Source organism: Salvelinus fontinalis, chromosome 33 (assembly GCF_029448725.1).
Source record: "Salvelinus fontinalis isolate EN_2023a chromosome 33, ASM2944872v1, whole genome shotgun sequence".
NCBI lineage: Eukaryota > Metazoa > Chordata > Actinopteri > Salmoniformes > Salmonidae > Salvelinus > Salvelinus fontinalis.
Genome location: NC_074697.1, coordinates 39,358,654 through 39,380,708, shown reverse-complemented (window position 1 = coordinate 39,380,708; position 22,055 = coordinate 39,358,654). Strand labels below are relative to the sequence as shown.

At 44.0% G+C, this 22,055-nt stretch overlaps 2 protein-coding genes across 7 annotated transcripts in view; both read right to left on the bottom strand.

Annotated features, from left to right (window-relative positions):
* Positions 1-6,355, bottom strand: part of LOC129832225 (alpha-actinin-4) — a 43,403-nt gene extending 37,048 nt beyond the window's left edge. For 4 of the 6 annotated variants that reach the window (XM_055896125.1, XM_055896121.1, XM_055896124.1 and 1 more), the window contains exon 1: positions 5,980-6,354. In XM_055896125.1, the coding sequence (XP_055752100.1) occupies positions 5,980-6,114 (135 nt within the window). In that variant the 5' untranslated portion in view covers positions 6,115-6,354. Of the gene's footprint in view, positions 1-5,979 lie in introns of all 6 variants that reach the window. The other 2 variants (XM_055896122.1, XM_055896127.1) reach the window with 1 other exon arrangement.
* Positions 6,356-7,772: 1,417 nt separating this feature from the next.
* zgc:85932 (uncharacterized protein LOC405875 homolog) lies at positions 7,773-20,948 on the bottom strand. Its single transcript, XM_055896135.1, has 20 exons — positions 20,467-20,948; positions 19,337-19,406; positions 15,594-15,712; positions 15,297-15,430; positions 14,793-14,964; positions 14,506-14,577; positions 14,227-14,318; positions 14,067-14,141; positions 13,814-13,977; positions 13,496-13,653; positions 13,105-13,313; positions 12,382-12,424; positions 12,179-12,268; positions 12,019-12,079; positions 11,625-11,689; positions 9,575-9,643; positions 9,198-9,276; positions 8,896-9,012; positions 8,626-8,684; positions 7,773-8,438 (listed from the first exon to the last, which is right to left on the bottom strand). Exons 1-20 carry the CDS (start codon positions 20,713-20,715, stop codon positions 8,412-8,414), a joined length of 2,124 nt encoding a protein of 707 aa, XP_055752110.1. The 5' UTR covers positions 20,716-20,948; the 3' UTR covers positions 7,773-8,411.
* Positions 20,949-22,055: the final 1,107 nt, after the last annotated feature.

The following is a 22,055-nucleotide window of genomic DNA, read 5'->3' as shown; positions in this document are numbered from 1 at the left end:
TAAACTGCACTGGCTTGGTGAAGAAGTCGAAATCCAACCGGCTGCTGGACAAAAAATAAAAATATATAGCCTAAATCCTAAAAATAAGCCTGTGTATTTCCGTGGGCCACGCTCTAATCCTCTTACAAACAGTCTTTTGTCTGGGCCCTGTACACTTAACAGTCTTTCAGTGGCGCTGCAGACATTATATGCAAACAATGGGCCAAGGAGAGAGAAAGTGTTACAGTGGCTGGTTCTCTGTGTCCTCTCTGACTGGGTGCAGGGTGAAACCTCAAACTGACAGACGGCGACATGACTCTGGGTTGGCCTAGTGGCTGCTGGGTCGCACTGTAATATTGAAAATTGCACTTGCCAGGGGTTCAGAGTCAGACAAACACTGTGTGTTGGTGGGTTTCTGCACTTTTCCAAGGGCTGGGGGCAATTAGCAACATCCCATTAACAAATCCCAACATGCTAAGTTTCGAGACCCTCTCTCACACTGTGCCCCACTTATCAGTCTTTAATAATAAAACGAGAAGCCACAATAGAAATGAGGGCCTCAGAGAAAACGCTTCAAAGAGCTGCTTCTCTCTATGACCTCCCCCTTATGGCTACTGGGTAGGAGGCCTACCACTAACCATACAGCGATAACAGTATGTGTTTATGTGTACCGTTGACTGGCAGCTAAGCCTGTTCACTCAAGGCTGTTTTGTTTGGTTGTTAACACACACACACACACACACACACACCTGCTAGGAGCGCCACCAGCAGGTTCATCAGATCAAACCACATCCATCCAGACCACACGGTCTCGACACAAACCCTGCTGAGCGACGGTTAAACCAATCAAACCTGAAGTTTATAAGCCAACCCTCGCATCACTTCTATCCAAACAGATCTGAAAAGTAGCTCGTTGGGACTGTGTCCTTCAGCTCAAGGTTACCCTTGAGCAGTGTTCTCCACAGCTATGGACAGCCACTGACCAAAAGGCTTACCGATACGGTGTGTCTCTGGCCATGCCTTCCTGATCCTTCTTAGCCCTTCCACCAGAGCCATGTTCTTATTAAGCCCCCTGATCCAGCTGCCTCTCCTCCAGCTGGGATAAGGGTGGGAACATGTCAGGGGCCAGCCTGTTACCAGAGCTTGATGCAGCTCAGACACCAAGTCCTACGGTTAAACAAACACTAGATACATTAAAAACTCAATGACAAGTCAGTGGGAGGATGGAGTCAGTGGTAGAAACTTTTCAATTGCGAGTCAACTTTAAAAGGGCGTGGCCCAAGGCAGATCTTTACCAAATGGTATAGCAGTGGACTGTAACTGCTTGAACTATATCACTGATGTGGTACTTTGTATAGAGCTGTCCATTGATAGCATGCCCCAGGAGTGATGACCCAATCAAAGATCACCTTTAAAAGTAACTGGTCTCTGGTTCATTGTGAATTCAGGTGGACTGTGTAGCTGTAGTAGGCATTCTACTACCCGAAATGTCAAGGTTAAACTGTAGGAGCCTTTCCAATAGCAGAGATGAAAGCCTTCAGCTTTCTGTAACAGTTGACTCATACAAATACACAGCATGTTTCTCTGAAGCAACATCTTAATGTAAAGTACAAAGTAGTCTCTCTGCACATCTGCTCCCAGTAATAGAGTCTCCCTGTGGCATGACACAGACTGGATATGATATGAAATCTCAGAACCAGCCTTTTATCCAGCCAGTCTTTCCTGAAGGGGTTTCAGTGGATTTATGGGACAGATGTTGTGTAGCGTTCAGGCCAGGGTTAACTTCCAGCACAGATTGGGGACATCTACTGCTGCAGTGGTGGTGCCACTTGGCAAGACCAGTAACATGGGTCAATTGAGAGAGATACAAATGATATCTAGTCAAACCTGGCAGGCTGCGCTAGAGGATGGTATTTCAGGTACTTCACTTAAGTGTTTGACTATGACTATAGTCAAGCTGAGGACACAATGAGTGTTGTGGTAGAGTTAGTTAGACAAATGCACCGGTGACTAAAAGCCACTGTTGGCGACTGCCATTTCTCACTAAAGCAAGATAGTTTCCTGTAGTTCAGGTTAAAAGCATCTCATAGTGCAGGGGTAGACAACCCAGGTCCTGGAGTGGCACAGACACTGGAAGACCAGGAAGACCAGGTGTGATGTATTTAGGCAATCACTGAACTGACCAATTAGCTCAGTTTGTCAGGTGTGGTGCCTGTGGCACTCCAGGAACAGGGTTGCCTGGCCCTGTCATAGTATGTATGGGTTATATAGCCTGCAAGCTAACTTAGCCCACTTCTGCATTAGAATACATACAAATAAAATGCCTAGATCGGTATCTATTTACATTACAATTGAATTAGTCTCAGACACAAGGCCATGATTAGACAGTGGATTGCAGTTGTGGTGCTTTTAATAGCAGCAGATAGTCTTGTGCTCTAGGCCTGCTAAAAGCCTTGCTGAGCAGCACTGTGGTCTGGCTCCCCTGCGTCACTAAGCTTGGCTTTCTCATGAGTACAGACTAAATAACGACTGGTCCACCACTGCCAAAAATACTACATGCACCGACAACTTGATGAGGCTTTTATCAGAACAGACATATGCCAGACACACATTACACCTTTGCTGACTGAAGGGACAAAAAAAAAATGCTCATGCAATTACTTTGCACAAACCAATCTACTAGTGTTGACTGGCTAAATTGCCAGAACATGCAACAGGAGAGGGAACTTTGTTTATTTAAAACAGAACAGTGTTTACCACCAACCCATGGCGAAACCCCAGTCATTACTCTGCTATGTGGAAGAAATAACTTCTAAAGCCCCCTCCCACTCCCCATAATAACGGCCCCTCCCCTTCTTCACAGACCACACCCAAACACACATTCCTTTCTCCCAATTGCCTACAAGCCCCCAAAAGCACAGGGCCTGGTCCAATAAGCACAGACATACCTACACACAAACAAGCAGTGCTTCAAGTTGATGTATACAAACACGGTCTCACATGTACAGACAGAAACCACAGACTCAAGTAGGAGAGCTGCACATATTTGACTCCTGGCTTTAAACAATCCTACATGAGATTTGGGGGTTGATATCTATAGCCAAACAGTGGCATGTTGGCACCAGCTCAGAAGACAATCTCCCAACAGAAACTGCGTTTTAGTACTACTGATAAGGAGGTTATACAAGATGTACAAGTCAATAACATGAGCCACACCATTATAGTGTGTGTGTTGCTCCTCAATTTCAAAGACCCCCATCTATGGCCTCTACCATGTGGAGGCATTATGGACCCTTCACTCCCCTAAAATGTAGTCCAATAAACAGGAAGGGGAAGGAAAAACAGACCAGAAAAAATGGCTGACACAGAAAAACACATAGCAGCTGCCCCCCCCCCCCCCAACCACTTCAAAAACAGGAGCACCCAAAGATGGTAGGACAACGCCCCTTGCCAAGCCCTCAATATGTGGCCACACATCTTCCCTACTAGCCTGCCTGCCCTGGAGGGCTTTCCCAGCACGCCACATTGTCCACATCTGCAATCCTGCAAAAAAAAACATTTTCATTCAGGGGGGACATTTTTTTTTTTTTAAACAGGACCCCCGAGCTATAATGGGCCACAAATGGAATGTTTCCCCCTGCATGCTCTTGCTGTGGGAGAAAGAGAGAAAAGAGGGAGCGGGGTTACATTCTATTCTGCTCTGTCCCCTCGCCGCCTGGTCATTTTACATTCAGCTGATTTCAGATCAGGGTCAGCAGTATTGCTCCCAGGCTGATGACAGGTCAAACACTGACATGAGATCAGGGAGGGACCACTTGAAACTTAACACCCAGGGGCCTGAGTCTATAACTGCAAAAAAAGTGGTCAACTATAAGGCCCTCATGCAGATAAAAGAATAGAAGTTCAGGTGTAGTTTCTCTAGGGGCGGAGATAGGAATATCCACACCCACAATTGAGTGTTTCCTGCTTATCCCTTCATCAGCTCCAGTCACACAAACACACACTCGACAAAGGAGAAACAACCGGTTTCTTTTAACATGGATATCAAATCAGTCACTCCTACTAGTCCAATGCTTTGTGCCCCAATTGCTTAAAAACGCCATGGCCACTTGTGAGAAACCAAAGCAGGCAGGCCTGAACTGACTGAGTCTGCCAGTCAAATGAATAGCTTGGGGAAATGGGAGAGAATGGAAGAAACTTAGAACACTGCCCACCTTGGCTGTGTGGTAATCTATGCAAGTCAGGGCACTGTGGCATGGGTGAGTCTGGTCAGGAGAGAAAGAGCATTTCTCTTGTTGGGGCTGAGTTGTAACAGACCGTCAACAATCACGGTAATGCAAACAGACAGGTACTTTGATAGTGCAGTGTATATAGGGAAATGAGGAGCAGTAAAAATTCCCACTGATCTTAAACATATGTTAAACTGAATGTGAGACGAGGCCATATCCAAACAGTGTACGAAAAAGTTTGGCCATCACATCAGACTGACAGTGGTTGAGTTTGGGGTGGCTTTTACCCTTTGCACATATTTGGTGGCTGAATGTCCTTTGCTTTGAAGTAGGTTGGCTAACTGACATCCCGATACATTTGCATGGACACCGATTCCAACATTGCCCTGCTAGTATTGAAATTACAACAGAAAGAATGGACTCCAACATCATTTTGGGGTATTACAATATGTCTTGGCATGCGGCTGATTTTTGGCATTAGGTTGGACTTATTTGCATGTTTCTCAAGCTGAAATGGAGCTCTCTGAAGTGTATTAAACTGGACTTGACTGAGCAGGATGAAACTTTGGTTGGAAAAAAAAGCCTTTAGGTAGACTAACACAGTGGCATGTTGGATGTCCACTTGGAGTCTGACTTCCACATACATACAGTAGGCCTAAATACATAGGCTACAATAAGTACAGAATCATTGGTGGGAGGCATGTACTAACTTTATGCAATAACTGGCACAGCAGCGGTGAAAACGCCACAGGAATTTGCCCATGGTTCCCCCGCCGACTTTTCTGAAATAAATGTCCTGTCTATGAATGTCACGCCTCCCCAATGATCTATAAAAGCTATACATCCTTCAGTAACCGGTGTTATTTCAGGAAAGAAGCCCCTATTGCCTGCGTTTGTAGGCCATCAGTCATTTGTTCATCATTGATTATTTTTCTTCCTGTGAGGAAACTTTGGTCTCCCTTCCTTTATAGGCAAAACTATTTAGAGGATCGACATTCAGAGAGGGAAAAGCTGAACGCATGGTTAGGCTAAATCAATTAGTTGAATGAATAATGCTGAGAGTTAAAACGCTGAGTAATGATGGGCTGTAATATAATACTCCACTAGTGACGTCACTCCACTAAAAAGAATGCAAATCATTTTCACAACGAGGTGTAGCACGATAGACCCTCAATCGTTCCAGACTGTTAAGCAACGTTGCTTCAAATTATCTTCAATCCACATTTCCAAGGTTTGATCATAGTTACAAGCGCGCGAGCATTAAAGGATTAAGACGAGTCTAAAAACCTTTTAAAATTTTATCTGGAAATATTTTATTTTCAATTGCGACAGAAAGTAGATTACAAAAAACAAGAGAACACAGCAGTCTTTTCTCTGCTTCGACCCAGAACATATTTTAACACTTTTAGGACACCATTTCTTATACTATTTTTGACTCGCATCGAAATTATGCCTATGGCCATCTTGAAAAATGGCAGAAATAGCGTCTGAAAAATAAACCAGGCTAACATAAACACAGAACTAGATGGAGTACAATGTTTCATTACAATAAAAAAAAAAAAAAATCGCTGTCCTCCGTCGATTGGGAAAATACAGGTCGAAATGACGCATGTGTAAAGAGTTTAATAGCCAATTTCTTGTTTGACATATACCATATGGACACGGGAAAGTTCGTTACATTGAGTCGGTATAAAATCGTGTTGTTTTATAGATGCAGCGGCTAGGCAATCGGGGCCCAAATTCAGTCCCCGACCTCTCCCTTCCATTTTACCTTTCTTTGCTGTTTTTCCCAGGCCGGGTCCAGCAGCAGGTCCCGGTCCCAATCATTTTCTTGTTCTCTTGGGTCCATGTAAACGGCTGGTCCTCCAGACGATGCTTGATTATTAGAAGCGTGATAATCTACCATAGTCAGATAGCTAATAACCTACAGGTATATCTAAGACTCTCGAACGAGAAATAATAGGGAATGTGACCCAGTTGCGGAAACTCTTTGCTTTCAACGTTCGGTCAGGAATATCCGGTCTATACACTGCCAATACTGGCTAAAAGAATGCTTAATCTCCACCCGAGGAGAGAATGGTGTGGTCGAAAGCAAATAGCCGCTCCTACAAAACTAGAGTAGGTTGCCAGGCCCAAATAGCTCATGACTATTCAGTCATCTGCTTATTATTCATGAGCTGTTGAAATCCTTCCTCCCAAAAGGCTGAGAGCACATAATTTAGTAGTAGACTATAGCCTACTAAAAGTAATGTTCTAAAAAGTATTATGCCTGATATGTAGCCTAATGTCTTTGTAAAGTAACCTAAATCATTGCATGTTGCTAAATATATTATTGAAACATTGTATCAAAATTTAGATGCAATTTATCCTGGCCCCTTGAAACGATACAATGTTGAGAAAAAAAATGCACAAATGGATTTGTAGCCAGTATAGACAGATTTACGAACTGTAACATTTTGAGCGCTATACTAGAATAGTTCTGATAACTACTACTTCTATAATATCCATAGAATATTAAAGTAACTGTCCAGTGAAAATGTAACTTTCAAAAGTTATGTTAACTCATATCCAAATAATGTTGACTCATCTAAAACTCGTATGTGGCCAAAGCATAAATTGGAGAAAAAACATTCAAAAACCCCACCTCAAACTTGTATCTAATTCTTTTGGGGTACGCCCACTCCATTCCAACACAGAAAAGCTGCTTTTTAACATACTTCATAAAAAAACTATTGAAAGGAAACTATTTCACTCATAGAAATCTGGAGTTACTTTAAACACAAGCTACACACTATACACAGGGACAGAGCCTTATATTCGTCTAAATATATGACTCTGCAGAGGGACGCTTTCAGGATGCAACCTTTTGGAACGTTCAGATAGAAATACGCTATGTTGAACAAACATGCCTCTCTTACATGTAAAATATGGAATCGCGTGAGCTTTATTCGTGGCATTTCTATCTACAACATTCTACAATGCTTCTTCTTGCAAGACACGCATCAGATGGAGCCTATAACAAGAGCACCCATTGTATGGAATATTAATGAGGACATGCTACACCATGAATCATTTAGCCAGTGAGCCCATTGGTGTTGTTACCCTCCTCAGATTTTTGTTGTCCCCTTATGGAGAGCCTATGCCACCTCACTGGTGCCCAAATCAATAGTCCTACATGCAGGTGCATCGAAACCAAAACCGTATGAGATTCCCTTAGGCCTATCATTTTGTTTGAAAGCTTGTAGTGTGTAAAGTGGCTTATATTTACCATTCAAATTTGATACGCTGGATCTGGCTGACATGACCAGACACTACATGAAGTAGGTCACGCTCCAACTGTGTGTCCATGCCAATTATCATCAACGAGGCCTGATATACTATATGAATCATCGCAGGCCCCCCTAGCCCTCTAATGTTTTCATGACTGCCACATTGTGCCACATTCCTAATCGTTTTCTGATATACAGAAATCCCATGGGCATTGGACTCCATCCCCATTACTATAAGGAAACATTGTGGTGTGTACAATGTCAAGGTTAAATGATTACACATCAAACCGTCCTATCCATTTTCTAATGAATTATATTTAATTGTAATGACAGACCTAGATTTGGCATCTCCTTTTTCAAAAAGCCTGTTGCAGGTGAAGCTAATACATGGGGAAAGGACAATTAATTCAAAGGTGTACATCTATACCTGTTCTCCTTTGATGTCAATGTTCACTGATCCTAATTCCAGTTATTTTCAATTGTTTAATAAGTCTGGTGTGTGTGTTGAGTACAAAATTAGCAGCTGTACTTCAAGCTACATTTTTAGCTTCTGAAATCAGTTGAAGTTATTTAACACTCGTGTAATAATGGCACAACAGGAAATTGCTTGAATGTTTGCCATAGTACCCCTGATTCTGGCATGTGCTTTTTTTTCACTATTCAGAAAACAAGACCATCCCGCATTTGAAGCGGATATTTACACACACACCAAAGTCTCTCAGCAGAACATACATTTTTCAAAACATTCCCTGCTGAAAAGAAGTCAACAGAAAGTGAAACAGAATTACAGCATGCACTTAGTTGCTAAAATCTGATGTTCAGCACAAATAATTGAAAGTCTTGATTGCAAAATAGATCTAACTTTTCATTTAAAACAATGCTGCAACAAAAACCAGTTGAGCCGGCGGAGGGGATGAAATCCAGTGAGAGCGGGTCAGTTGTACATCGTCATGTGGAGCCACTACAAATTTAAAAAAGGGTGAGACAATAAATCAATATTTAATTAAAATGGCTATCCAAGCCATTATGCATATGTGATCACAGGCAAAAGCGGCCTTTTCATTCATGTTAAGTCTGCCGTATTCTGCATGTTTACTAGGCTGTGAGAAAAAGAGTAGGTTTGGATCATCTGTCCTGTATGCTCTTACCTGTCTGTAGCTAACTGATATAGTCCCCATTCCCACAATGTCATAGGCTTGAAATTTATCTGTGAATGGAGCAAACATGATGAATTAGACCAAATATCCTACATACAAATACACAACATTTCTCTTGTATGGTTATTAGTTTATTCTAAGTGCACCCCAAAAGTAACACATTTCAATCTTTCTTGTATTCCTCCTCAATCATTTAAAAATCAGTCTTCCTAAATTCCTATTTTCAGTCCTTGTTGCACAACACCCAATGCCCTCCCTTACGGATCATGCTGTCCAGTTTCATCAGCAGGTAAAGGAAACCGGGGTAACTGATTGTCATGTCTGGCTCCGTGTAGCGCAGGCCGATCAGCTGCAGGACGAAGTCATCCACCCCCATGCCTAGACCAGACCAGACGAACACATCAACTCATGTTCAACCACATAACCTGCTGTTGCAGCAGTGTAAATTCTGTTGGTATAATGTTCATGTGGACCAATAGGGACTGAACATGAAGAGTGGCGTTTTGGCGCCCCCTAAAAAGGCACCAATGGAAGCTTGTCACTATATCATAAGTGTGTCCTACCCGCAGCTTTCAAGGCAGGTGAGACTTCAGGGTACTCCAGCAACTGGGATTTGTTCTTATCAAACGTCAAGAATATATCCTGTGGAAGATCAAGACCAGCATGACGGAATAATATTTTCAGACAAATATAACTCAAATCACTTCGCATGCATCGGAAGGGGTTGTATGATTATTGAATTAGCTCAGTCACATGATTGAATCAGAGAAGTCACAGATCACTATTATATTTCCTTTAGCCAATCATAATTAGACTTCAAAAACACAAAGCATGCTTTAGCCAATCAAACTACCGCCCAATCTTATCATATTGAAAGAACAGAATGATTGAAACTGTAAACCTTCCACTGACAGATGGCTTCATGTGGTTTAGACCTTACCGTCCATTTCCTGATCTTGTCCCACAGTGCCTGGAACCCCTGCCAGTCCAGCTGAGCTAACCCCCGACTCTGGGTTGACACTGCAGTCAAGGAAACGGTCCATCAAAAATGCATGGCACAATTAAGGTCTTGCTAGATCAGCAGACCAAGTGAGGTCATGGTGGACAAGTTACCCTACCTTTGTATATCTATGTACAGTGGGGCAAAAAAGTATTTAGTCAGCCACAAATTGTGCAAGTTCTCCCACTTAAAAAGATGAGAGAGGCCTGTAATTTTCATCATAGGTACACTTCAACTATGACAGACAAAATGAGAAAATAAATTCCAGAAAATCACATTGTAGGATTTTTAATGAATTTATTTGCAAATTATGGTGGAAAATAAGTATTTGGTCACCTACAAACAAGCAAGATTTCTGGCTCTCACAGACCTGTAACTTCTTCTTTAAGAGGCTCCTCTGTCCTCCACTCGCTACATGTATTAAATGGCACCTGTTTGAACTTGTTATCAGTATAAAAGACACCTGTCCACAACCTCAAACAGTCACACTCCAAACTCCACTATGGCCAAGACCAAAGAGCTGTCAAAGGACACCAGAAACAAAATTGTAGACCTGCACCAGGCTGGGAAGACTGAATCTGCAATAGGTAAGCAGCTTGGTTTGAAGAAATCAACTGTGGGAGCAATTATTAGGAAATGGAAGACATACAAGACCACTGATAATCTCCCTCGATCTGGGGCTCCACACAAGATCTCACCCCGTGGGGTCAAAATGATCACAAGAACGGTGAACAAAAATCCCAGAACTACACGGGGGGACTTAGTGAATTACCTGCAGAGAGCTGGGACCAAAGTAACAAAGCCTACCATCAGTAACACACTACGCCGCCAGGGACTCAAATCCTGCAGTGCCAGACGTGTCCCCCTGCTTAAGCCAGTACATGTCCAGGCCTGTCTGAAGCTTCTAGAGAGCATTTGGATGATCCAGAAGAAGATTGGGAGAATGTCATATGGTCAGATGAAACCAAAATATAACTTTTTGGTAAAAACTCAACTCGTCGTGTTTGGAGGACAAAGAATGCCAAGTTGCATCCAAAGAACACCATACCTACTGTGAAGCATGGGGGTGGAAACATCATGCTTTGGGGCTGTTTTTCTGCAAAGGGACCAGGACGACTGATCCGTGCAAAGGAAAGAATGAATGGGGCCATGTATCGTGAGATTTTGAGTGAAAACCTCCTTCCATCAGCAAGGGCATTGAAGATGAAACGTGGCTGGGTCTTTCAGCATGACAATGATCCCAAACACACCGCCCGGGCAACGAAGGAGTGGCTTCGTAAGAAGCATTTCAAGGTGGCCTAGCCAGTCTCCAGATCTCAACCCCATAGAAAATCTTTGGAGGGAGTTGAAAGTCCGTGTTGCCCAGCAACAGCCCCAAAACATCACTGCTCTAGAGGAGATCTGCATGGAGGAATGGGCCAAAATACCAGCAACAGTGTGTGACTTACAGAAAACGTTTGACCTCTGTCATTGCCAACAAAGAGTATATAACAAAGTATTGAGAAACTTTTGTTATTGACCAAATACTTCTTTTCCACCATAATTTGCAAATAAATTCATTAAAAATCCTACAATGTGATTTTCTGGATTTTTTTTTCTCATTTCGTCTGTCATAGTTGAAGTGTACCTATGATGAAAATTACAGGCCTCTCTCATCTTTTTAAGTGGGAGAACTTGCACAATTGGTGGCTGACTAAATACTTTTTTGCCCCACTGTACATACATGGCAAGTGTGTAACGTTCCACATTACATAGCCCTTTTTTGGGGGGAGCTATGATCTTCAAAAGTCGGCCTAGCCGAGGCTCGAACCCCTATAACCAGAGGGTATATGTGAGCTTAGACCGCTACACCAGAATCTGGTATATATTTAACCTATATTAACATGTTTATTGATCTATATAAACTACTGACCATAAAGCCATGTTGAGACTCGATGCAGACAGGTTCATGTATTTGTACATGTATTTTTTTCTCCAAGAGAAAGGATACATCCACGAGGACCACAAAGCTCTTGCAGTGCTCCAGGACCAGCTTCTTCTCGCTCCCCGCCAGCACTGCAGGCCACAGCCCAGGAAGATAGCAGGAAGCCACACAGACAAACCGTCAGTTAGGAACAGTTAAGACTTCCTCCTGCAGTGACATCACTACTTCCTGAATGTTACCACAGTGTTTATGGCTTATGGAAGACTACTAAATCAGTAGAGATTCGTACAGTTTTCCAGAATTTTCCAGATGCATGTTGGCAAAGCAATGGCTACTGGTTGACAGATGCCATTATAACAAGCTGGTGTAAAGGGGAAGTGTGTACATGGTAATCAAAGGTGTGTCTTAGCTCCCATTTTTGAGGGATGATAGTGGTACATTTTTGGAGCCAAACCCTTACCTCCGCCTTTTATGGCCTCGGTAAGCAGGTTGAGAAGCTCCAAAGGTGGACACTCTCCTTTCTGTTGGGAGGTTAGAAAAAAAAAGTTTTGAAAGTAAATATTGCACATCTTAGGCTAGAATGGAACAGTTTACATGGAACCTACTACATGTGTTCTCACCTTGTTGCGGTGCTTTTTAAAGAGCTGTCGTGTGGCTTCAGGAGAGGGCAGAGCCGACAGGTGTGGAAAGGAGGGCTGCAAGAGGGAGATCTACAGTGGAACACACAGGATGATCCATTTAGTCATATCACGAAAACTCATACTAATGGAAACAGGGGGTGTTGGATTGTGGATACTTTGGACTTCATTGCAGTGACTTCTACCTGTGTGGGGGAGTTTACTTCAGTGCCGGGCTTCTCAGCTGGCCTGCAAACACAAAGAAAATACAGAATCATACGGTTTAACTTGAAAAACAGACCTTTTAATTGGTGGATAACCAACATGCACACCGAGTGTACGAAGCATTAGGAACACTTTCCTAATATTGAGTCACATCCCCTTTGGTCCTCAGAACTGCCTCAATTCGTTGGGGTATGTACTCTACAAGGTATCCAAAGTGTTCCACAGGGATGCGGGCCCATGTTGACTCCAATGCTTCCCAAGGTCAAGTTGGCTGGATGTCCTTTGGGTGGTAGACCATTCTTGATATCTACTTGGGAAAACTGTTGAGCGTGAAAAACCCAGCAGTGACGCAGTTCTTGACACACTCAAACCGGAGCGCCTGGCACCTACCACCATACCCCGTTGAAAGGCACTTAAAATCTTTAGTCTTGCTCATTCACCCACTGAATGACACACATACTCAATCCATGACTAAATTGTCTCAAGGAAACAGTACCTCCACACCGACTGTGGATTTAACAGGTGATATCAATAAGGGATCATAGCTTTCACCTGGTCAGTCTGTCATGGAAAGAGCAGGTGTTCTTAAAATTTTGTAAACTCAGTGTAATTTAGAGAGCCTTTTCTTGACTGAGAGCCGTGAAACTAACAATTATCATAGGTATCTCTGCCTCCAACATCCAGTCATGGACTGGTCCACTTACGTTGCATTGTTGCCCTTTTCTGTCAACACCCGCAGGATGAACTCTCCCTGCTGATTAGTATCCGCGGTGGAGGGGATGATGACATAATGGCCGGGCGCCAGGCGACCACGAATCACCACCTCCGTTCGCTGGGCGTAACCCTGGGTGCTGATGAGTGGGCGGCGCAAGCTCAGGTCCAAAGAGGACAGGTAAGAGCACTCTGAGCCAGCCTGGGAAGAGGGGTGGATACGGTAGGGTACATACACACACATTTCCACACTGAGAAATTCTGCCACACTCAAATATTCCCTGACTTCTTCCTCCCTTCTTTTCTCTCTCATATTTAGTGTGGCTCATTTAAATCTACTCTGGTTGTATTTCCTGTTGCGTGTGTATGCATGTGCTGGTGTACCTTGTAGATATCCAGGCCGATGCCCAGGTGCACTCCTCTGAGTCTCTGGTGCTTCTGCATGAGGGCCACTAGGAAGGAACATGTCAGCTCAGGGTCACTGGGGTCCTCGTCCTCCTCCAGCAGGGTCAAGTGGAACTGAGGGTTCTGCCAGAACCAGCCTGGACAGACACACACAGATGATGTACAATACTAAATATGTATGTACAATAAGGCACACACATGGATATCAATCTATTCCTTCTCTGATTATGTATGACTGAATTCATTTTTATTTCATAGTTGTGGTGTGTGTGTCAGTAGCATTGTGACTTTTCCTACCCCCTTTGGGAGAGCCCCCGGCGGAGATGTGTGGTACCCAGCTCCCATGATGCATCGTGCAGTTCCATGGCCTCTGTGTGGCGCCCGGCTCGCTCAGGGTCTCCTCACTCAGGTGACACACCTCCATCGACTCAAAGTTCTGACGGAAGTCTGACACTGCCATCCTGAGCGAGGAGAGAGAGATGTTATTAATATATGAGAACATGTGAAGTATAGATACAAAGGGAGAGTCTATGAAGAGAGGTCCACTTACCAGAACTCCCCGTCCTCCTTCTGAACCCTGTCCAGACGCTTCTGCTCCTCCTCACGGACATGACTCCACTCAGGCCTGTGGACAGACAAACACACTGTGAGGAACCTGCCCCCCACACACACACGTAATGGTATGATTAATGGGTTAATAGCGAGCTAACCCATTCATGTCACTCCAGGGTCCCTCCCACTCCATCTTTCCCCAGGGGTTGTGAACACGGACCAGCTCCACAGTCTCATACTTTGTCTTCACCTGAGGGAGTGGAGGAGTGAGAGAGACAGAGTCAGCCAAACTGAAAACCTATTTGACTACCAAACACAGGAAACCCAACTCCACTGAATGTGTGCAGGTTGTGGCTGGTGGCATTTGGACACTTTTGGCCTTGGTGTGCAGTCATGAATCTGAGAATGAATTTGACAACAGAGGCAGGTAGTCTTACATTTTCAAGCCCGGTTACAGAGTAGGCATGTCTGAACAGGATTCCAAACTCATTCCTCTGCTCAAGGGGGCCCTGTGGGAAAATCAGCCCACGCACAACATATGTTAATGTGTAGGCAAAGTAGAACAGAAGGTTATATTACTGTGTTCTGCTCACTGATACAATTATAGGAGTGGGTTTGAATCCTAATACACGTAGAAAGGTTATTCCATCAGAAAGATGGAGCTCGGCACCTACGTTTCATCACTACGTCCCCTGTAACGGTACACACACACACACACACACACCTGGCAGTTGGCACAGTTGATGAGTGCTCCCTTGGCCAGAATGGGCTTGAGGAAGGCTGCCAGGTCCTTGGGCAGAGAAGCCACAGTCAGCACCTCCGTTATGCCCCCTGTCATGTCCACCATGGCCTCGTGGGGGAAGCCCATGTTCAGGGCCCGATATCCCCCTTTCAGCCTGACAGAGAGGGTCAATCACAACAGGTAAGATTGGAGGTCAGAGCAGCATTCTAGTGTAGTGGACACACTGGTACATCCTGGTGTTATCCACTTTGGCCTTACGCAACTAAAGCCACATGCAGGAGGTAATTACACTGACAAGATAGAATGACGTAGACATGCAGTTCTTGACAAACAATGAGTTAAAATATCAAATCCTTGCATCCACAAATACAGTGTGTGTGTGTGTGTGTGTGTGTGTGTGTGTGTGTGTGTGTGTGTGTCAGGATGGCAGAAAAATAAACAGCATGCATAGAACACCAAAGATCGCAGAGACAGACAAACACTGACTTGGCGTAGGCCTTCTCCAACAGAGCACTCCAGAACTCTCTTTTCTCTGAGGAGCACAGGTAGATCAGCTTGCCCTTTTGCGTAGGCAGCAGGTCATCGACCTTCACCTTCTCCCACTCGCCATACTGCCAGAACTATAGACAGACAGGTTTTCATTTTAATCTCAGGGATAGGCATCAACAAACTCCCACTAAATAGTCATTCACCCATATCTCCTATAAACATGAGTGCAAATTCAACAACCCTTGACAAATACTGTACAGCCTAGTTAGGTGTGTTTAATGTCCTGAGGCTGACCTGGAAGTAAAAGCTGCCGTTGTAACCCTCCTGGAAGCTCTGCCCATTGGGCACCACCCGCTCCAACAGCGGGCGATGCAGGGAGAGGGATGCCACCGCAGACAGGAACCAGCAGTCATCTAATCAACAGAGAGCAGGGGAGGACAGAGGGACAGGTAAAGGTATATTATATCACATTTACATCACTGGGTAAGTCAAGGGAGAGCATGTTTAGTAGTTTGATGATGACCACCTGTCGTTTACTGTACAGTAGGTCAGACACACAATTCATTAATGATGTCAAAGCCATTCTGTGCTCTTGGGTAGAACTTTGCTGTCGTGACGTGGCCCTTTCTGGGTATAGAGCGTGGCATCCCCCTCGCTCTCCTTTCCTACACCCAGGTTCTGTTACCTCAGGTCATAAATTCCTGGAGGAGACTCTCTCCTCCTGGCCATGCAGTATAGAGAGAGAGAGTTTCACAGTAGAACTTCTTCTACATCACAGAACTTGAGAACTGAACAATATCCATGTTTTGGAGAATGTGTAAACGGTCGGTGGAGAAGCCAGCTATGACCCGGTCCGTTTTGTTTCATGTTTGTGACCTCATGAAAGACAATACAGCTACATTGTCATAACTCTGTTTACACAGGTGCCTCCGTTATGAGGGTTGTGTCTAATTATTGTATAAAATGAATGAGTAAAGATGAAACTATTTATGAAATTATATAATGCTATGTTAAACCGTTAATGTGAGAGAATTGTATTCCCTTTAAAGTTTAACTAAGTCATTGGCCCGCCCCCATGAGCACAGACATGATCTGGCTCATGGGACAGCCCTTTTCTACTGTTACGAATAAAACCACCACCTGAAGAAATCCTCTTCAGACCATGCGTACCTCGGTTAGCTGGGGGGGTCTAAGGTTGAGTAGAGACCACAAAAACCTCAGTCTAAGCTAATGTTGTAATGGTTGTTGAATTCCTAACCACACCACGTGGAGCATTGGCTACACGGGTGGAAATGGTTCAACTGAGACTATCGATCCCGACAGAATAAGAGCAAATCTTAGATACTAATTACTAGTCTGCAGCTAGAAATTATGTCAACCTGACATGCGAAGACCGACAACCGCCGAAACATCTATTCTATAAGAACATTTTTGAATGGTACTATGCAGTATCCATTCTAACCACGAAAGAAGAGAGACTCTTGGATGAACTTTCCAACAGAAAGACGGACGATTCCAACAGAGATCACAACGACACACTGAGCGTAAATATATATTGATTGCAATTATTCCAAAATGAGGGAGCGTTCATGTGCTAAGGATTAGCATTTAAATTAATATAATTATCAACTGTGTAGTGACTCATTTTTGTCTTTCCCGCCCTTCTTAGTCCACACCCACTTCCCTTTGTCCACCAAGCCGTCATATCGGCTTAGCCCACTAGGGAACCTCCCCTATCATTTCCTTGTAACCATATCTACTGTGTTGTTTGTTTCTCCATTTCCGTTATTATTTAGTTAGTTAGTAAATAAATGATTAAGATAATTGATGTATGGATGATTCATAGTAAAGGCTGGGTTTGTGCAGATAACCAACAATTTACAACGTTTGGAATGAGACTAACGTGAGGTAATGAATAATTCATTAATTAGAAGACTAATTGATCAGATATTAACATGTCTGAAGACTTATATTAGGAAAATTATAACTTTGTAATCTGAAGATTTTCCTTGGTGCCCCGACTTCCTAGTTAATTACATTTACATGATTCGTTTAATCGCGTAATAATAATAATTACTGAGAATTGATTTGATAAAATAACAGTCTTCACTTTAATGATGCCAAAGACACAACATTGCCATCAATGGGAGAACACTTTGGGTAATAAGGAAACAGATAGATCAACCGTACCCCAGCCATGGTTGGAAACAAGACTAAGGGATCTATTCAATCTGCACTGCTCAAAAAAATAAATGGAACACTTAAACAACACAATGTAACTCCAAGTCAATCACACTTCTGTGAAATCAAACTGTCCACTTAGGAAGCAACACTGATTGACAATACATTTCACATGCTGTTGTGCAAATGGAATAGACAAAAGGTGGAAATTATAGGCAATTAGCAAGACACCCCCAATAAAGGAGTGGTTCTGCAGGTGGTGACCACAGACCACTTCTCAGTTCCTATGCTTCCTGGCTGATGTTTTGGTCACTTTTGAATGCTGGCGGTGCTTTCCCACTAGTGGTAGCATGAGACAGTCTACAACCCACACAAGTGGCTCAGGTAGTGCAGCTCATCCAGGATGGCACATCAATGCGAGCTGTGGCAAGAAGGTTTGCTGTGTCTGTCAGCGTAGTGTCCAGAGCATGGAGGCGCTACCAGGAGACAGGCCAGTACATCAGGAGACGTGGAGGAGGCCGTAGGAGGGCAACAACCCAGCAGCAGGACCGCTACCTCCGCCTTTGTGCAAGGAGGAGCACTGCCAGAGCCCTGCAAAATGACCTCCAGCAGGCCACAAATGTGCATGTGTCTGCTCAAACGGTCAGAAACAGACTCCATGAGGGTGGTATGAGGGCCCGACATCCACAGGTGGGGGTTGTGCTTACAGCCCAACACCGTGCAGGACGTTTGGCATTTGCCAGAGAACACCAAGATTGGCAAATTCGCCACTGGCGCCCTGTGCTCTTCACAGATGAAAGCAGGTTCACACTGAGCACATGAGCACATGTGACAGACGTGACAGAGTCTGGAGACGCCGTGGAGAACGTTCTGCTGCCTGCAACATCCTCCAGCATGACCGGTTTGGCGGTGGGTCAGTCATGGTGTGGGGTGGCATTTCTTTGTGGGGCCGCACAGCCCTCCATGTGCTCGCCAGAGGTAGCCTGACTGCCATTAGGTACCGAGATGAGATCCTCAGACCGCTTGTGAGACCATATGCTGACACATGCACATTTGTGGCCTGCTGGAGGTCATTTTGCAGGGCTCTGGCAGTGCTCCTCCTTGCACAAAGGCGGAGGTAGCGGTCCTGCTGCTGGGTTGTTGCCCTCCTACGGCCTCCTCCACGTCTCCTGATGTACTGGCCTGTCTCCTGGTAGTGCCTCCATGCTCTGGACACTACGCTGACAGACACAGCAAACCTTCATGCCACAGCTCGCATTGATGTGCCATCCTGGATGAGCTGCACTACCTGAGCCACTTGTGTGGGTTGTAGACTCCGTCTCATGCTACCACTAGAGTGAGAGCACCGCCAGCATTCAAAAGTGACCAAAACATCAGCAAGGAAGCATAGGAACTGAGAAGTGGTCTGTGGTCACCACCTGCAGAACCACTCCTTTATTGGGGGTGTCTTGCTAATTGCCTATAATTTCCACCTTTTGTCTATTCCATTTGCACAACAGCATGTGAAATGTATTGTCAATCAGTGTTGCTTCCTAAGTGGACAGTTTGATTTCACAGAAGTGTGATTGACTTGGAGTTACATTGTGTTGTTTAAGTGTTCCCTATATTTTTTTGAGCAGTGTATAAAGCTGAAGCATTACAGATTCCACAATAGACATTTGAAGGTAATTTCTGATTGAGCAGACATATGCTGTGTTTACGGTGAACGCAGCCTCCACTAAAGCGGGAACATTGACATTTAAAGGCAATCACGCTGCAAAGCTGAACTTCTGCGATGCATATTGAACAACGCCTTAAGGAGGCAGGTGGATAGCCACTGCTTCGGGCAACATACATACGGCATTTGTTCTACTTACTCAGAACTCCCTGACACACGTCCATACGTGTTGCTCCATCCACTATGAACTGTGCTGAAGGGCAGATATCCTGGGAGAGGGGAGAGAAAGCAAGACACAACATGCCTCTTAAACTTTTAGCTGAGTTTACCCTTTACTGGGTAAGATGAAGTGGATAGGCACATACCAGGGACATACTCTGTTTACATGATCTAAAGTAGTGAAGAGACTTTAACCCAGCTGTTGCTTTTTACAGTTTGTTTTTATTTATGATTGACTGAACACTACTAGGCCTACCATAGATAAATAAACTGAAAAAAGTGCAAAGATACACAGTGACAGGCATTGTTGACCTAAGACTCCATCTTCAATGGAGAGTAACAAAGCAAATACAACATGTATGAGGTAGGTAAGGAGACCTTTGTGTCTTTATGACAAAAACCAGCCGAACAGACTTGGCTCTCATGATAGCTTGACAATTGGCTATGCCTTCTGAGGCTAAAATCACTATGATCTAGTCCTGCCCTAATGCAGTAGTCTTCAATCCAGGGCCTGTACTCATAAAGCATTGTCCAATAGTAGGGCTATTCAACTCTTTCTTACCCTATGAGGTCTGGAGCCTGCTGGTTTTCTGATCCATCTGATAATTAATAGCACCCACCTATGATTCAGTAATCTGGAGCTTGATGCACACCCTGTGGATCAGGGCCAGGCTGGAAGAACACTGCCCCAATGTCCGAGTTTCTCACCACTTCATTGACATTTGGGTTACAAAAGCTAAACCCTATACCAGAAATTACCCACACAAATCTAATCTGCATCTGTGGGTGTATTTTTTATGGCGGTTGTCAGTCCATGCATGATTCTTAGCACGTCTATACGACCTGAAAGAGAAGTATATGACACACCCCTAAAAACTTGCATATGTCATGCATTGAAAATAACTGTCCAGAAGAAACATCCGTCCACCCCTGTTGTCAATGCAAAAATATCACACTCACAGTGTATTGCAATTATACATAACATGGTATGCCGGATGGTTTTATTAATACACACTTATTTTGTAAGAGATAAAGATTTCCATTTAAATTAAGTATTTTCATTAATTATTTGTTATTTGTTTATGTTATAACAATGTTATACTGCGCTACCTTTGGGCGTCTCCATTCCATGGCGGGTTGAAGAAGCATATCTCCCATTGGAAAGTCGTGGTCCACGAACAACCCATCATCCATTGAATTACCGCTATTACCATGTTTATGAAGAACTGGAGTAGGCTTGTCAGCGATAAATGACGAAAGCCACCCTTTGGAGGTAAACGAGCTTCCAAGATCTTCCGTCGTTGCCTCTGCTGTACCTATTTCTGCGACCGGAGTCTTCTTTTCATTACTGTCACTCATACTGTCTCAATACTTTCTGAATGTCCTTACAAAACCGATAGGCTGTTTGTTGTGGAGTTAAAATAGTCTGCATGCAGAGAAACCCTACAACTTTTTAAACACCATTGCTCTATCCACTTTTCAATTCTTATCCAGGAGTTACCGTACCAACTTTTCTAGAGTCTTCTGACTTTGTAGTCATGAACCGATTTACCTTGTCAAAATGGCCATTGGCCACACCCTCATTACTGCACTGTAACTCACCTGTGCAGCCTTCGAAAGTGTCGCTTGCATGTGCACTCTCATGATTTATAAATCATTGCATGATTCCCGCAAGCCATATAAACTGAACAAAAATATAAACGCAACATGTAAAGTGTTGGTCCCATGTTTCATGGACTGAAATAAGAGATACCAGAAATGTTCCATGTGCACAAAAAGCTTATTTCTCTCTAATGTTGTGCACACATTCATTTACATCCCTGTTAGTGATTTATTTATCCTTTGCCAAGATAATCCATCCACTTGACAGGTGTGGAAGCTGTCAAGAAGCTGATTAAACAGCATGATCATTACACAAGTGCACCTTGTGCTGGGGACCATACAAGGCTACTCTAAAATGTGCAGTTTTATCACAACACAATGCCACAGATGTCTCAAGTTGGGGGAGCGTGCAATTGGCATGCTGACTGCACGAAATTCACCAGAGGGGTTGTCAGAGAATTGAATGTTTATTTTTCGACCATAAGCTGCCTCCAACGTCCTTTTAGAGAATTTGGCAGTACGTTCAACCGGCCTCGCACCCACAGACCAGTGTAACTGGCTTCTTCCCCTGCGGGATCGTCTGAGACCAGTCTCCCGGACAGCTGATGAAACTGTGGGTTTGCGCAATCAAATAATTTCTGCATAAGCTGTCAGAAACCGTCTCATTGAATCTCATCTGCGTGCTCGTCGTCCTCACCATGGTCTTGACCTGACTGCAGTTCAGCATCAAACCGACTTCAGTGGGCAAATGCTCACCGTTGATTCCCATTTGTATGCTACAGAAGTGTGCTCTTCAAAGATGAATCCCATTTTCAACTGTACCGGGCAGATGGCAGAAAGCTTGTATGGCGTCGTGTGGGCGAGCAGTTTGCTGATGTCAACATTGTGCCCTATGGTGGAGGTGGGGTTATGGTATGGGCAGGCAAAAGCTACGGACAATGAGCACAATTGCATTTTATTGATGGCAATTTGAATGCAGAGATACCGTGATGAGATCCCGAGGCCCATTGTCGTGCCATTCGTCTGCCGCCATCACCATGTTTAAGCATGATAATGCACTGCTCCATGTCGCAAGGCACTATACACAATTCTTGGAA